The sequence below is a fragment of the Pinus tabuliformis genome, chromosome X (genome assembly GCF_031772625.1).
Source record: "Pinus tabuliformis cultivar Carrire ecotype Pingquan chromosome X, CPIR1, whole genome shotgun sequence".
NCBI classification, from domain to species: domain Eukaryota; kingdom Viridiplantae; phylum Streptophyta; class Pinopsida; order Pinales; family Pinaceae; genus Pinus; species Pinus tabuliformis.
Genome location: NC_142308.1, coordinates 545,660,588 through 545,677,133, shown reverse-complemented (window position 1 = coordinate 545,677,133; position 16,546 = coordinate 545,660,588). Strand labels below are relative to the sequence as shown.

The following is a 16,546-nucleotide window of genomic DNA, read 5'->3' as shown; positions in this document are numbered from 1 at the left end:
TTCTAAATATCTTAGGACTCTGATCTATCCCAACACTGTGTTGTACATGGTCATCTGATTTACCAAATCCTTTTCGCTTTTTTCTTTTATTCTTAACAAATTGTGATGTTGGTGTTGATGTGATCAATGTAGACCTTTCTGCTCGATCTTGAAGATGCTCAGATGGAAAATTCAAAGTATCCAAGACTTTTTTGACCTACCTTTGTCCATTTTGCTTCTGCTCTGACATGGGTGATGGATCAATCTCATAAGTATAAACTTGATTCCCCTCAGTTTCCTTGTTATCCAAGTCTCCATCAATTAGCCATTTTTCAATGGAGTAAATGACCTCCTCATAATGAGATGAAGATTGCTTCAGTGGACCGGGAGGCTTATGATTTGTTTCTTTGTTCTCTTCCCATTCGTCATTTAACCTAAGTTGGAATTTTTGTACCTGTAATCTTTCCATTTCATCCAACCTATTTTGAAAAGTGACTTGATTAGCCTTCATAACACTTATTTCCTTGGCATGATTTGTTTCCATGGTGTTGATTAATTGCACTTGTTTTTCTTCCATGGTGAGCAACCTATTTTGAAAAGTGGCCATTTGATTAGAATGATTGACTTCCATGGCCTTTATTGCTTGTGCATGATTTACCTCCATGGTCTTAATGAGTTGAACTTGGTTGAGTTGCATATCCTTAATCATTCGAGTCAACTCCTTGATGAGATCCTTATCATTCTCATCAGTTTTCGCTTTGATCTTTCTTTCATCTCCATATTTTTCTTCAAAGGCATCAATGATTGATTCTAGAGAATCGAAACTGTTAGCAGGTAAGTCTATGAACCAATCCATAGCATCGCCATCTAATGAAAAGATGAAAAGTCTCATTTTAACATCCTCATGGTTAATATCATGGCACCATTTTCTCACACAAAGGTGGAAATTCCTAAGGTGAGTTTCAGTACTGATGGCATTATTACCTAGAAAACTAGGCAATACTTCAATAGCCTCAATGGCTTCATCCGGAATGAAATTTAGATAGCCTGAAATGTTAGTAAATCACAAGGGGCGAACAAATCATTCATGATGTGATTCTCAATTGACCCTGAAAGAGAAAATGAATACCAGAGAGAGGCTCATGTCCAAGATTAGCAAGAAATCTACAAGAAGCAAGCTTCAAGCAGAAATCCTTGCAGAAAATGAAATAAGTGGAGTCACCACTTGAATAGGAATCTAACTCTAAAATCCAACATGCAATAACCAAAAGTTAGTCGTATTTCCTAGGTACAAGAAGACTTGTCCTCGGCAACTGGGCCAAAAATGTTGACCTTGTGACCTACACCTACATACAAGTTAGTGGGAAAAGCTTTCAACCCCAAAAGGTGTGGTTGGTGGCAGGGAACTCAGAGAAGGGGCTGTCAAACTAATCCCAACTCTCTTCATCTAAGCTATCTCCTAGGTTAGCTAAGGTGGGTGGTCCCTAATGAAAAGTTAAGTTAAAAAGATGTGAGTTTCTAAGAAAATTATTAGAGTTAAATAGATTATTTCTTTAAGAAGTATAAGCAAAACTGATATGAGCAATAACCATAAATACATAAGATAAGCATGAAATACATAAACAACCAGTGCCTTCAAAGTATTGCTCTTTAAGAAATGAAATTGTATTTGCTTAGAATGAAGTGAAATGCTTTCAAATGGAAAGCCAAAATAATCTTGAAAAGTGAAACAATAAATTGTTAGCACAAGATATTATAAATGCTTTCAAGATGAATAAGTCTACAAATCAAAGCATGGAAACTATCTTGCTAAAAAAGATACAAAAATAACTCAAATGTTAGACCAAGATGACAACATGCAATTAAGTTTGCAACCCAAAATAATAGTACTTGAAAGTGAAATCAACCATTTATGACAATAATTAAACCACAAGATGAGTCAATTTCCAAGTACAAGAAAAATTAAACTTGTTGCAAAATTAAAAGGAATTACAATGCTTGCATCCAAAGTGCCTCTTGAAATAAGATTTGCATGTGAGACTTTAAACCATCAAGATAGCAAGAAATTTAAGAACTTTGCAAACAAAGCAAATATGATGGAATGAGTTCTTGGTTTATTTTATTAATTAGTGCTAAGGCAAAGTTACAATTGAACTCTAGTCCTCAGACCTCATCCTCGCCCAAATGTTTGGATCTCACAATGAGGAGTCAATAGAGGTAGAGGGTCCCTAAAAGTCTATTCAACCAACTTAAGTTGGAGGTAAGTTTTAATGAGGCTTGGGGTCTTCCTATACTAAAATGCCTAGATGAAGTGCAAAATGTGTTAATTCCCCAAATTAAACTAATGCTTCAAAGAGAAATAGTTTGCAAAACTTGACAGGGTATGCATGTGGGAATTTAAATACAAGATTAGTAAAAATTTGCATGTGGAGTGAAATGTATTGATTTTAGACATGCACAATATGAAATTAAAATCTAGAAAGCTAAGAAAAAACTAAAAGCAAGATTAGGCCACCCACAAGAATCTCTCCTCTAAATGATGAAAGGGGATGGAAAAATCCCAAGCTCCCTCCAACATTTTTTTATTATCTTTTATTAGCGCTTAAACTGGGTAGAAATGCCTCTAAGAGGGCAGCCCACAAAACGAGAGAGATCTTTACAAAGATGAGACTCTAACAAAGCTAGACTCTCTCCCCAAAAAAATATAACAACAACAAACTTGAAGATGGAAAAAACTCTCCAAAAGAGATTCACAAGGCTCAAAAGGCCCACGGCTTCGATGAGTTTGCAACTCTCTCCCAAGTGCTTATGGCCTCTCTAGAAATCAGTCTTTGGATAGCATGAGGGGGTCCTGCATACACACGAGTGAGTAGTTTTCCAAATCTTCTCCTCAAGCTCCTTGTTGCCCAATGCTCAAGCCTATGGGTTGCAAAACACAAAAAGAATACCAATTGTCAGTGTAAAATTAGGAAAAAGAAACCAAAACTAAACTTAGAATTTAATTTATAAAGTACTTGCTCAAGTAATGGGAGTGAACCCCCATACTTGCCTAACTTTAGAAATGACTCTTGAATAGGAGATATAACTTTGAAAGAAATAGAATCAAAGAAGTATTTTGAATTTTAAATGGATGATTAAGTAGCTATTGATTAAGAAAACTCCCTTTTGCTCTTCGTTGGTTGAAAACTTGAAGCGAAAAAATGGTTGAGTCTTGGATCGTTGTGATTCTAGGAGTGAGTTGATCTAATTGAGATTTCTCCCACTTCCAGATAGATTCTTGCACACAATACAAAAGATCTTTCCCACACTTGAACACGTATTAGTTTGTACAACATTAGAGCAATATAATGAATAAGATAAACCAAGCATTCCTCCTAAAATGAATTGACAAGCTTATCCCTAGAATACTACTCTAAATCAATGATATGTGCAAGATAACTTGCACACATTAAGATGGCAAGCATAAATTAATATTAATTCAACATGCGAAAGAAATTAAACACAATGGCAGTAGTATGAAAGGACATCACCTCATAACGTCAAGATAACACCAGTCAAATATCCCCAAAGTCTTGATTGTATTAAGAAAGTATGCAAGTACAAAATGACAGAGTTTCCTCAAGCCCAATAGCTTATTACATGATACAATATGAGAGCCCATGGCTCTATTATATAGAGAGTTGGGAGCAAATCCCAATGAAGAATGACAATGACAAATGGCATTGGAGCCAATCCCAATGTAGAAGTGATTAAACAAGTGGCATGAGGTGACAATCCCAAAGAGAAATTTGAATTTGTTGAATGGAGCTTCAATGCCAAGTGTAAAAATTGAATTCTGGCAAGTGGACATCATTTTCTTCTTCCCTTATGTGCCAAATTCGAATTTTATGATAGAACGACAAGTGTATATGGTTGGTGACCCATGGGACAATTTCCCACAAAAATCTCCACCAAATATTTTCCTAAATCCTCCCAAATGTGCATTAACTTCACAAATTTGAATTTCCAAGTAAGCAACTTTCTCCTTTAATGCTAGAAATTCGATTTTATTTGAGCACATGTCCTTTTCTTGATTTTATGAGTCCACATCACCTTGAGACTTCACTTTAACTCCCCCATAATTTTCCACCTCATTTCCACAACATTTAACATGTGTGGATATTTATTTTTCTCCATTTATTTAATTTCTGGCTTAATTAATTGCCAGATTTCCCACTAAACTTAGGAAAAATGGGTTTTGAGGGTTCAAAACACATTTTTAACCATCAAAGTGTGTTACAGTAGAAAGTTGAGGGTGAGAGGTGCAAATTTAATTACTCATGCCCCATACAACTTCTCTAGACATCACTTATTACATTACAAGTATAATTTTATTAGCAATTTCCGCAATGCAAAAATTCTAAAAAATTAAAAAATAACTACCAAGATCTAACCAAATTCCACGAAATTTTGTGTGATCTAGTATGGTAATATACATCGACTTTAGACACTAAGATGTGTTAGGGGCTCAACCTTCAAACCATCACCCCGACTTTGGGGTAAAACGTGAGTGAAAAAACCGAGAAAATTATTCGCCTCTGAAAAAGAAGGGATAATTAACCAGATAAAAAAAGCACTCCAAGGTGTACTCGTTTGCTGATCGAGTCCCAACATTCTAGGCCTGTTACAGACTCAAAAACGCATCATTACTAGTATCGCTTATTACAATTCCCCGCAGGGTGTGGAATCTGAGTACAAGAAAGATGATGAGAAGATAGAAGTAGAATTAAAAAACTTTGTTGACTGATGATATCTGATGGTACAAGTGTCGTCTGGATCATCCTTGGGCATGGAGTCTTCATATAATCATCAGGTGGCACTCCAATTGTCAACAAAGCACATCCGATGCTACCAGAAATCAACACCACTTTTGTCGAGGCTAAAGAAATGGCAATGGAAGTTGAAGAAAACATAGGAATCTCAAAGGTTGATATCAATGATCACCCTAGAGCTAAAGTTGAAATCAAGGAGAAGTCCAAAGATCAACATGAGGAAACTCTCCTTGCCATTCTTAAAAGGATGGAAAAGTTCACTGAAGAAGCCAATCCACGTGATAGGGTTATCATGATCAAAATCACTGCCTTGGAAAGGGCCCAAAAATCAAGTTATATCCCTAAAGGAAGTCCTTTTCCCAAAAAGCAAAGTGAAAAGAAAGGCTAAGCTCTTCTCAAATCCCAAACACTTTGGCTCCAACTAATGTCGTTGATCCAGACTCTTCATTTGAGGATGAGGAAAGTGAGGGAGAGGAGAGTGAGGATGAACAAACTAATGAGCAAGCTAATGTTGTGGAATCTGACATCTTCAACATTTTTTTGGGCAGATCATACACACAAAGAATCGATTCTTAACTTTGATAGCTAGGGAAGATTCAAAGGGGTCCAATATATGCGAAAGGAAAAGCGCAAAGACCCCTCACCTCTTAACGACTCACCTAAGAAGATCCATCACCTAGACTAGCCCCTCTCAAAGAATCCATTCCCAAAATTCCTCCCAAGAAGGATCCCTCAACAAAAGCCAATCCGAAAAAGGATCCTCCTAGGAAAGAATACATCAAGAAGAAGGAAAAGGGAAGGAAATTAAACTCAACATCGACATAAGGGCTGTTGTAGGAAAGATGACTATACTTGTTCCTCTAAAGGAGATTGCTAAACTTCCTAAGCAACAACAACATTTTAAGAAGTCCCTGGGGATTTAAGAAGAACTCCCTAAAGAATTGTAAAACATTCATATTCCTGACCAAAACCCTGGGCATGAACCTTTCTTGCTTACCTTGTCTATTAATGACCTCTTCTTACATAATTGTATGTTAGACTCAAGGGCTTCCAAAAATATCATGCCTTTGACTACTATGAAGCAATTGGGTCTCAGCATCACTCAACTATATAAAAGGGTGTGTGGTTTTAATTCTAAACCTGTGGAAGTGGAAGGTATCATCAAAGACTTTAAGGTTTCTTTGGCTAGGAATCCCGATATATCCCTCTTCATGGATGTTATTTTTATTGATATTCCTGACCTGTGGGGGATGATATTATCTAGGAAATGGGGAGCTACCGTTGGGGGGCATGTTCAAATGGACCTATCATACACAACCATCCCACAATCCGATGGCACCCCTTTTATCCTTTATAGGGAACCTACTTACTTACCTCATGTGATCAATCCTGGACCATATTACAAGGCATGCGAGATCGAGAAACCTTCCCCTATTCTCCCTACTCAGGAAGTCCGTATCCTTAAGCGGCCAACCTCTCAAACAAGCAAAAAGTGGAAGCCTAAGAAAGAATATAAGGTTGGGGACTTAGTCTTGGTTGATAAAGATCCCATACATGTCAGGATTCATGGAAATGTTGGGGATGATTATTACTACATTGCCAAACTTAACTATGAACTTTGGCCTAAGCCATTCAAATTAAATCGTATCACCTCCTTCCTTGAGACTTGACATTGTATTATATGCATGGTAGAGTAGGATGCATTGCATTATGATTTCCGCATTAGAACTAACATTATATGCTTTTTCTCATGGTAGATAGATGCATATTTTCATATTTTATTTTCTGTTGATTTTATGGCCCAACATATAGCATGTGTGATCACGAGACATCGCGAAAGCATGTTGCCCCGTGTTTTTTCTATCTATTATATGTGCAGGTAACAGGTCTACAGTAACCAAGAGATTGTTGGAGTTCTCGTGCCTCCCGTTCGAGTAGCTTCGCCCACTTCTTCGAGAGATCACGTCTCAGTTGGAGCTAGATGTTACCCACCATTTTGTGGGTGATATCCCTTGGAGAAATCTTTTTCTCCATAATGGTCCTCAGTCGGCAGCCACCAACTAGCTCATTGTGCCATTTCTCCGCCAACTAAGCAAGCCATGTGGTCTCTCGCCCATTTGCCATGATCGTATGTTTGAAGGTGGGCCTCCCGAACCTAAAGGTATGCCCTGTCATTTGGTAATTGAGATTTGTAGTTTGCTTATCATGGACACTTATGGGAATGGATTGATGGGGGGATTTGGCAGAAAGAATGGGTTAGGTCTGTGCCCTTATCCCCTAGACCCATTTTGGATATTAACCTTGTATTCTAGTCCCGTGGGATCTCTTTTACTGACCATTTGGCTTTAGGGATGGTATTTCATGGGAAATCCCGATTTTGGTTACGTGGTCCCACTTCCTTATCTGCTTATATTACCCCTTTTCCACTCATTATTACCCCATTCATCATCTCTCCCACCTGGGTCCACCTTCCTCCACTGGGTCCACATAGGGTTAGCTCGCCCCTTCCCCTTGCCCACACCTTGGGTCATGGCTTGAAATGATTCCTAGAGATTGATGTAGCTAAAAAGAAAGATAAAAGCATATTTTGCCACACTCAACAGGAAAATGTACAACAAAATTTAAAAGATGGTCAGGAAAAGCACATTTAGCACGTGGGCAAAAGCCAATACATGAGCTCTACCCCATCATCATGGCCATCACCCTGGTTCCTACAGGTTCTATGAACCTCCTTCACAGTAAAGGAACCCATGATTTTCCCAACCCTTGGTGGGCAATGAACTGCTCTGCGTTAAAAGGGGGTATTCACTACTATATCTTACGCATCATGCTCTTACCCCTTGAGCCCCGTGCAGTTAATCAAAGAAAGATCATAAAAAGGCAAAAGGCATATAAAGAAGTGGAAAAATCAAGGTCGAGGCACCTCATGTACCACAATTTCTCCCTCCTATACATTATAAACCCAAGTGTGGGCTTCCCTTTTATTAGTTACCCTAGCATGTGGCTCAGGATTGCCCCTTTTCATCCCCTACTTCATTCACCTATCTGTCACATGCCACCACCTTTTGAAGGATGTATCTTGAATATATTATCCCCTTTAGAAGTAGAAACCACCTAATATGATACTTGGTTAACCCCATTTGGAGTTTAGGAGACATTGGCGCATCCCGAAGCTCATTATGGAAAGGCAGGCCATTATGAAGTTCCCACCTGTGGTCCAGGATTGGTAAGCTCATTTACTTGATTTCTCTAATGACTTGTTGTACTAGAAGGCTAAGGGACGCATTGGATCTTATGCAAGATTGCAAATGGTCTCCATATTGGGTTTGGTCTCCCTATACGGGGTCCTAATCCTCTGGAGGGCTACATTGGCACATGTAGGGTGTGCATTGAGAGACATGGGCCTCCATAGCAGTAGACAACACTCCATGAATCCCCGAGGATGGTCAGAGATGCTCGAGATAGTCCCATTGGACGAAGATGATGCACCTAGTTCACCTTTGCCCAGTCAACCCCAGAAATGTACCATGCACTTAGCAACAGACCTAGGACTTGTAGGATGATGTGGCATCCCCTACACAATCATCAGAACCCTTGTAGATGATCTATAGGCATCCTTGACTCATTTGGAGACCCATGAAGTTATTATTGTTCCCCCACACCCTTTGGGAGCACCATAGGTTTATTGTTTGGAGAACAAGGGGCCAACCCCTTGTCCATCACTTTTGAAGGTCCTGCTCTTCGTTATGGTATCCATGGACTTCATTAGGCCTCTTAGAGGGCCCTGCGAAATGCATAGATTATTATTTGACCTCTTGAGAGGCTTATTCTTTCATTTATGAGCTAGTTTGGTGGGCTTGTCACCAAAAGTTCGATTATTAGAACATTATTTTATTTTTGGGGCTTATGTAGGCCAAGGAGGCTAAATCGAACTCCTCATTAGTGTATAAATACAAGTGAGATGAGTTAATTTTCTCATCATCATTTTGGATTGGATCTCTTCTCTCTCTTGAGAATTTTACAGTTTTTGTTGGAGCATGAATTGGAGCTTTATGGATGAATTTTGATGTGTGGATTTGGCTTATCTTGTCTTGGAGCTTCTCTCTTGTCAAATTGTGGATGGTTGCATATATTCTATTACATGTAAGTACATGATTTTAATGTTATTCTTGTTTTACTTTGCAATATACATTGGAGTAGGTTTTTTGTTATTCTTAGGGCTAATTGATGCATGCATTTATTGCTTTAAATTGTGGAATTTTTTCTCTATTATAGCATCTCTCAATGTATGGGCCATGTTGTGAATGAAATCTCCTAGGGGTAATTCCATTAACGAATTGACCTTGATAAGCCATCACCTTTTGCACATTGAAGTATAAAAGCTGCAAGATTGCTTCTCTTTGACCTAGAAGGCTAGCAAAGTAGTCTTGAGGCCTGCTTTAGCAAGAACCAAAGGTCCTCAATCATATTCATCATAGACTCCATTCTCGCAAGACTAAGGCACTGATCTACGAAGAGGTGATCATATAAAATCATACCCTTTTTCACCTTTTCCTAGGTCTAGCCAAATTAGGTCACCAAAGCATCATATTCCTGGAAAACTACCTATCCAAAAAGTTTGATCTCCTAGCCTCTCCTACGCTAGTGTCTCCTTAAGACCTCCTCCAAATTTGAGGCCCCTCTGACGATGGAGTTGTGAGAAAAGCCAAGCCCTAGCTTCGAGATCAAACTTTGCCCTAGCATCCCCAAGGCTAGTGCCTCATAGGATCAATTCAACACCTTTAAGTGAAAATTCTTTCTTTGATCCTTTCCCCCACCTTGTCTAGGGTAAGAACATCATTGGTTGCCATACTCTTTCCTCCTACCCTAGATTGGGTCCACTTGGTCCCGTGTGGTCCCGCTCCTTTGAAAAGACAATTCTTCAAGAACCATCTGGGATACCAATTTCAATAAGAATTTTAGGGATTGGGAAACTCCTTCACAAGTCATATCCCATAAACCTAACCCTCAAATCCTCCCTTCCTTCTCCTAGAAGACATTGTACCTTGCTTAGGAAGCAAGCAAGCTCTACCTTTCAACCTCTTAAGGAAAGGGAACCATTTGGGTTACTCCATATTCACTCATTGATTTACCCTTCATTAGTGACTCCATAATATACCGGGTCTCCTCCCACTGGTGAAACTCTGTAAATAGAAGGGAGCATTAATTGAGGTGATAGTGGGCTAAGTCTCCATTTGTTGCCCTTGACCTGGCATTTCCCCTTTAGGTCCCTTGTTAGTTTGAGCGGTAATAGGGTTAAATTGAGTGGAGGGGAGTGATGTATATGGTGCTAGGAAGTGGGACCATGCAACCAAAATCGGGATTTTCCATGTAGTGTCAGCCCTAAAGCTAGTAGCCAATAAAGGAGATCCCACGAGACTAGGATACAAGGTTAACCACCAAATCGGGCAGAGGAGACAAGAGTACAGACCTAGCCCACTCTTTCCGCCTAATCCTTTCATCAATCCATGCCCAAAAGTGTCCATGAAAAGTAAACAAAATTACCCAACTACACAATGAAAAGCCCTACCTTCGATGTCGGGAGGCCCACCTTCAAACATACGATCATAACAGATGGGCGAGGGACCACATGGTTGGCTCAGGTGCGGAGATGGTGGCACATTGAGCTATCTGGTGGCTGCAAGGGGCTACTGGTTGCCAGTTGAGGACCATCTAGGAGAAAAAATTTCTCCTATGGGTGTCACCCACAGGTGGTGGGTATCAGGAACATTACAGTCTGAAGGACCAAACATTGCTTGACGTGTTAATCCAATGGGTTCCAGATCTGAAGGCATCCACCTGGAATTCAAAGTGGGGGATCCGAAGGGGACTTTTTATGCAGAAGATTGTAATAATTTTTACTGTTTCTTGGCATTATGCAGTTGGCAAGAGAGGTTGTCCTTTTGAAGTTTACAGAATTTTATGTTTATTTACAGAAAAAGTGGCTGGTTTATGTATATAACTCCTAGATTAAGACTGAAGGATTTTTAATTATGGATAGAAACTGTAAATGCACTCCTTTAATCATCCATGGAATGCTTGTAATCACAAGTTCTGTTGGCTATATTATGTTTGTCACAGGACATGGATAAATTTCTTGCTACCTTCACTTAGCAGTGTTGAGTATACGTTAGTTATTCTGATGTTCTTGTCCATTCCCTTTTATACCCTAGTAGGACTCATCCAGTTGGTGCTCATTCACTGCTGTAGAATGAGAGAAAACATAACTTCTCTTGGAGTGCTGTGCCACATATTTCCCTTGTTCTGACTTTCATGGATGTAAACATTACTGCCATACTTTTATCATAGGCTGAAGATAACTTTCCGTTACATTTTCTTTTAGTTTAATATATTTTTAGAAGCCAAGTACCTGACGTTTCTTCTAATTATTTACCTTATACTGATCATAAGAATTCGGGTAAGTGCATAATGTTCATTTTCTTTTTGTTTGCAAAAATAAATTAAAACATTTTAAAATGAGAAAGGCGTTCGAAAAGTTTATTGAGAATGTCCGTCATAGACATGGATGCAAAGGGTCATGTCGTCTATGAGTATTTCAGAGATCTTCGAGAAGATTATTTTTGTAACTTTAACTTATGGTTACACAACAGTGGCTTCTTGTGTTATAAACTTCTAGCTGTTTAGAAGTCCTTGATGTTTACAAGATTTCTACATAGGCAATTTCTTGCCATGCTTTTTCATTTGTATTGTCACGCAGATTTGCAAGAAACACATATTTGCCTGTAAACATGGTTCCTTCAATCTCTTTTCACAGGTCAGCCTGCACGCACAGTTGGCTGGCGAGACCCAGGCTTCATACACACAAGTATCTTGAAGGATTTATGGCCAAACACCAAGTAAGATTTCTTTGTAATAGCATTGCATTGTAATTTGTAGAGATTTTGATGTTTGTTGTTATGTGAATGCTTCAAAATTTGTGGGGAACGTCTGTTTCAGTGCAATTCCCAACTTATGTGACTATAGGAAAGCACTAAATTTCAATCTTTAAGTCAAAATTATCTGAAGTTCTTCCCTGATTCATATAGTTGTCCTGGTGCTGGTACTAATTTCAATGATAATGACACAGATACTACTACAAGGTTGGCCATAGGCTAGTCAATGGGTCATATATTTGGGGCCAGCTAAATTATTTTGCAGCATCTCCATATCCTGGCCAAGATTCTTTGCAACGTGTAATCATTTTTGGTGACATGGGGAAAGTGAGTTCCATTGCTATTATCTGCAATATTTGATTGCACGCTTGTCAGAAATGACACAAGTAATCTTGTTTTTATATTAGCATTGTTTGGAAGTATGCAATCAAGAATCTCTATGTTTTATTTAGTAGTTGAGTCATTTTAAGAAAAGGAAAGAAGTGGATATTTTCAATACACTGGCCAAGAAATGTTTAGCTATTGAAGTATATTTCATTTACTAATTCCTTGCTTCCAGGCAGAGCGTGATGGTTCTAATGCGTATAGTGACTACCAACCAGGCACCCTAAATACTACTGATCGCCTCATAGAGGACTTGGATAATATTGACATAGTTTTTCATATTGGAGACTTATCTTATGCCAATGGCTACATATCGGAATGGGATCAGTTCACAGCACAAGTGGAGCCCATTGCTTCACATGTTCCGTATATGGTAGCAAGGTATTCCTATTTGACATTCCAATGGTTTCTATCTTTCCGTGCTTTTTTCTTTTATCATTCTAAAAACATTTGAAAACATTGTTGACATATTGCTGTTGAGTGTTCTAACTAGTATTGTACTTTCACAGTGGTAACCATGAACGTGATTGGCCTAATTCAGGTTCATTTTATAAGAATATAGATTCAGGTGGAGAATGTGGTGTACCAGCTAAAAGCACATTTTATGCACCAACATTGAATGATGCTAAGATATGGTATGTAATGAGCACATTCTATTGTAAAATTCTGGATCGGCTCCATGGTCTTGAATGTGAATGAGTGATCTGCTAAAGTTTTTTCATATTTTCTTATGATGGCTCACATATGAAATATATGCGTCTGTCTCTCTCTCTCTGTATATATATATATATATTGCTGATGCTACAATACAGTTTAAAATCGGTACGTAATACCAATTCCTTAAGTTTTAGAAATTGACCTAATTTGATAACTTTTTGAAGAGCAAGGCCATCTTTCTTTTCAGCTGATCACAATTTTAAACTTTAAAGCTAAGATTGTACAGACTGAAAACAGATTTGTAAGAAACAATACCGTGTTTTACATCAATGGGGTTTTGAGATCCAGAATCGACTAAAAACTGCCCTTATGTTTCCTAGGAATCTTCTCTTGGTTTTGGTCTCTCTTCATTTTCAGAGGTCGTAATAAGATCGCCATCTGTTGCTTTCATTCGCAAAGACACTTGCTTTTGAGAAGTGGGGTCAAGGATTTTCTTTGCATCATATCTGACAAAGAAAGCAACTGTTATTTAGTTTGGCCCCTGGACCGCCGTTGTTACTTCTGCAAGTAATTCATCACCTCTCTTTTTGAGTTTCCATTATCAATGACAATCTTTTTCCATATACACCGTTTCCCTTATTGATTTCCATATCTTTCTGCTCCTAGCTTCAAATGTTTTTCCTTTCGGTGACTGTCCTCGCTCTTTACTTACCCAACATTTGTGTGTGATTTTACCCTGTGACTTGGGTTGCTGCACTGGGTGCACCTGCCTTTGAACTTCACTAATATTTTTTCTGCGAACTTGGACTATCCCTTTTCAGATGACCATGTGCATTTCATGTTTGACATTTTAACGGGTACACTGTAATGTTCCTAATTAGGAAAAACAATGATATGCAAAGAAAAATAGTACATGCAACACAAAAATGCAGAAAATTTAGTGAACACCCATAAAAATTCCAGAAATGTCGTTCAGCAGAGCCATTTTATTAGATAATGGGAGCAAGAGTACAATGGTATGGAGGGAGTACACCTAGGCTTGCCTCAATGGCAAGCTTGACAAGGCCCAGGGGATAAAATAGAAAATCCAGATGAGAGAATGATCTGCTCCAATATTGTACTGTTGTAATGTTCCAAACTAGGAAAAATAGTGCTATGCAAAGTGAACAATAAAAACAACACCATAAAATTAAATCAGACCATAAAATTGGCAACCAAACTGCATTGTCTTCTCATTTTACTAAATGGGAAGAGGTGTACAACAAGGTGCTGGAATGTGTGCACTTGGGCTTGCTCTAGGCAAGCTAGCAAAAGCCCAAAATGAATAATGGAACACCCTCCTCAAATCTGCTGGTAATCCGGCCCAAGAGTTGCGCTCTTACTGCCCAGAAAGGTGTTGTTACTTGAAATGTTCTGCTGTTAGAGCCTTCCTTGTTTCTCAGAAAATTCTAGTAAATTAATCCTTAGCCTCTACGCAAGAAACCCATAATAACCCACGAAGGAATTGGCCAAATGTTGACCTCAGAATTTTGGCCCAAATTCCCCCTAGCTCCTCTCGTTGCTGGCTGATTTGGGACCCCTGTTTGACCCCTCAGATTTGCCCAAAAAATTCTATAAAATTAGGAGCGTACTCCTTGCCAAAAACCCAGAAAGGATTTCCCTTGGTTCCAACCTTCAAAAATTGACCCTTCATAGCTTGGCCCTCCTCCAAATATGAATATTGCTGCTGTGACTGATCCTGTCAATCTATACACTCCCATCTGCAGCGATCCTCCTCAAATGGACCTCCAAATGACATCCATCTCCCCAGCTCCAAATCCCCGAGAAAATGTCGCCCGACAAATCTCACTCCAATGGTTGCGCAGTCCCTGCGCTGCTGTTACTCTCCCTGTTGTGTGTTGTTGTTACTCTCCCTACTTTGCACTGTTTCTACTCTCCCTGCTGCTGGAACTCAGCATCCTTGCTGCTATTTTCGGTTGCTGTAACTCGGCCTCCTTGCTGTTACTTCCCCTGCTGCTGGAACTCGACTATAGCTTGTTGTAACTCGTCTCCTTGTTGCTGCTACGAATTGAGATGAAGAAGAACTCCCTCCTAGGGTTGGCACTCGAAGTCCACCGAAGCAAGGGTTGAGATCTCCGCTCAGAGACACTCGTGTGTTAAACAACACAGTAACTCGGTTAAGCAGCTCGAGAAACTAAGATTGAGTTCAATATGTCAAAAGATAAGATGCTGAAATCAAGAGAGTTGTCTTCCTTATATAGATTTTGTGTAGCACTTTTCCCTCAATTTTTCGTCCATCGTAGGTCCCTCACTTAACCACTGATTTCCTCTCCATGCAAATCGAACTAGGGAATGCATATTCTCCTAGTGTGGGTGGCCCCCACGTACAAATTAACCACATCGAAATAAATTCTACTAAGATTAACTTCCTAATAAAATCAAATGGGCCCCATCACCTCCAAAATCGGCCCCAAAATGTAGAAATTAATCCTGTTCCAAAATAATTAGGAAGGGACATTACACCTGCGCTGCCCCAGAAAATTGCACTGTCTGTTGGAAAGATACTGCTAGAAACCCCACCTACAGTGCTCAGAGAATTCTGTAAAATTAGCTCCAAGCTCCTCTCAAATAACCCACCAAAACCCAGAAACAGTTTGGTCTGGTTCTGACCCCCGAAATTCGGCCCCAATTACCACGTCCTCCAATAGATGGGAAATACGACCAGTGTGCAAACTCCTTGGAAATGCCCTCCAAACACTCCCAAAATGCTGGGCCTCACTTCCCCAAATTTCTCCTTATTTCTCTCGGCAAAACCTAGCTCCAAAACACTTCCCACCAACTCTCACGTGTGCCCAGAAAATGGCTACTATGTTAGTGTTTGTAGCATCGGATGTTTTCTAGCCACGAAATTTGGTGAAGAGGCTAGAATACATGAGATCTCAAAAACCCCGAAATTTTTTCTGGAAATTCTGCCTAGAAATGACTTAATTAGATTATTAACCTGTTTTTAAATATTTCCTAATTCTAAACTTAGGGAATATGGTTAATTAATCAGTATTAATTAAGTCAAGGCGAGAATCATCTAGAAACTCACATGGATCGATCCAGAGATGATCTTAGCCATTGATTATGTTTTAATCTTGGCCGTTGGTACTCCAACAATGGATTATAAGAGGAGGTCGATGTGGTGATGGAGAATATATGAGTGCAGATACTCAGTTGCCCAGGCAGTTCGATTTTCTCCTTAGCAGTAGCTCAACAAAGAAGATAGAGCAAGAGGGTGAGTAGCAGGTGGAAGAGGAGGGCAGAAACATTCCAGGAGGAAGGTTTCCAGTCCCCAGAAGAGGCAAAAGTAGGAAGGTTGAAATTCTCATAGGGCTAGTGTAAGCTCTGCGTAGAGGGTGACATAGGAGGCTTAGAACAGAGAATAGCTGTGGGGTGAGAGAAAATTCTCAAGTTAATTTTGCCAGTATTTTCCTCAGATTAGATTGCCAATTGAGCATCTAAATTATTGTACTCAGAATTGCTGTTGAAGATTAATAATAAAACCCTCACCTGCAACAACAATTTTCCCGCATTGGGTTTTTCTGGGGACAATTGTCCAAAAATAACTGTGTCAAAATTCTTGTGTGTGTGCTAGAATTTCTCAGTTTTCAGTATTTTATTTTCCGCAGTATTTTTATGGTGAAAATTATAGTTGTGATTTTATTCGTTGTTTGTCGTAGAAAATAAACTGCATAATCAAATTTTCAGTTAGAAGAATAATTTATGGTTGTTGCATTA

At 39.1% G+C, this 16,546-nt stretch overlaps 1 protein-coding gene across 3 annotated transcripts in view; it reads left to right on the top strand.

The window, feature by feature from the left end:
* LOC149141154 (nucleotide pyrophosphatase/phosphodiesterase-like) overlaps positions 1 to 16,546 on the top strand; it is a 346,054-nt gene that overhangs the window by 282,274 nt on the left and 47,234 nt on the right. For all 3 annotated transcript variants that reach the window (XM_089453120.1, XM_089453118.1, XM_089453119.1), the window contains 4 exons: positions 11,605 to 11,686; positions 11,917 to 12,049; positions 12,282 to 12,487; positions 12,616 to 12,741. In XM_089453120.1, coding sequence (XP_089309246.1) covers positions 11,605 to 11,686; positions 11,917 to 12,049; positions 12,282 to 12,487; positions 12,616 to 12,741 — 547 coding nt within the window. The remainder of the gene's footprint in view (positions 1 to 11,604; positions 11,687 to 11,916; positions 12,050 to 12,281; positions 12,488 to 12,615; positions 12,742 to 16,546) is intronic.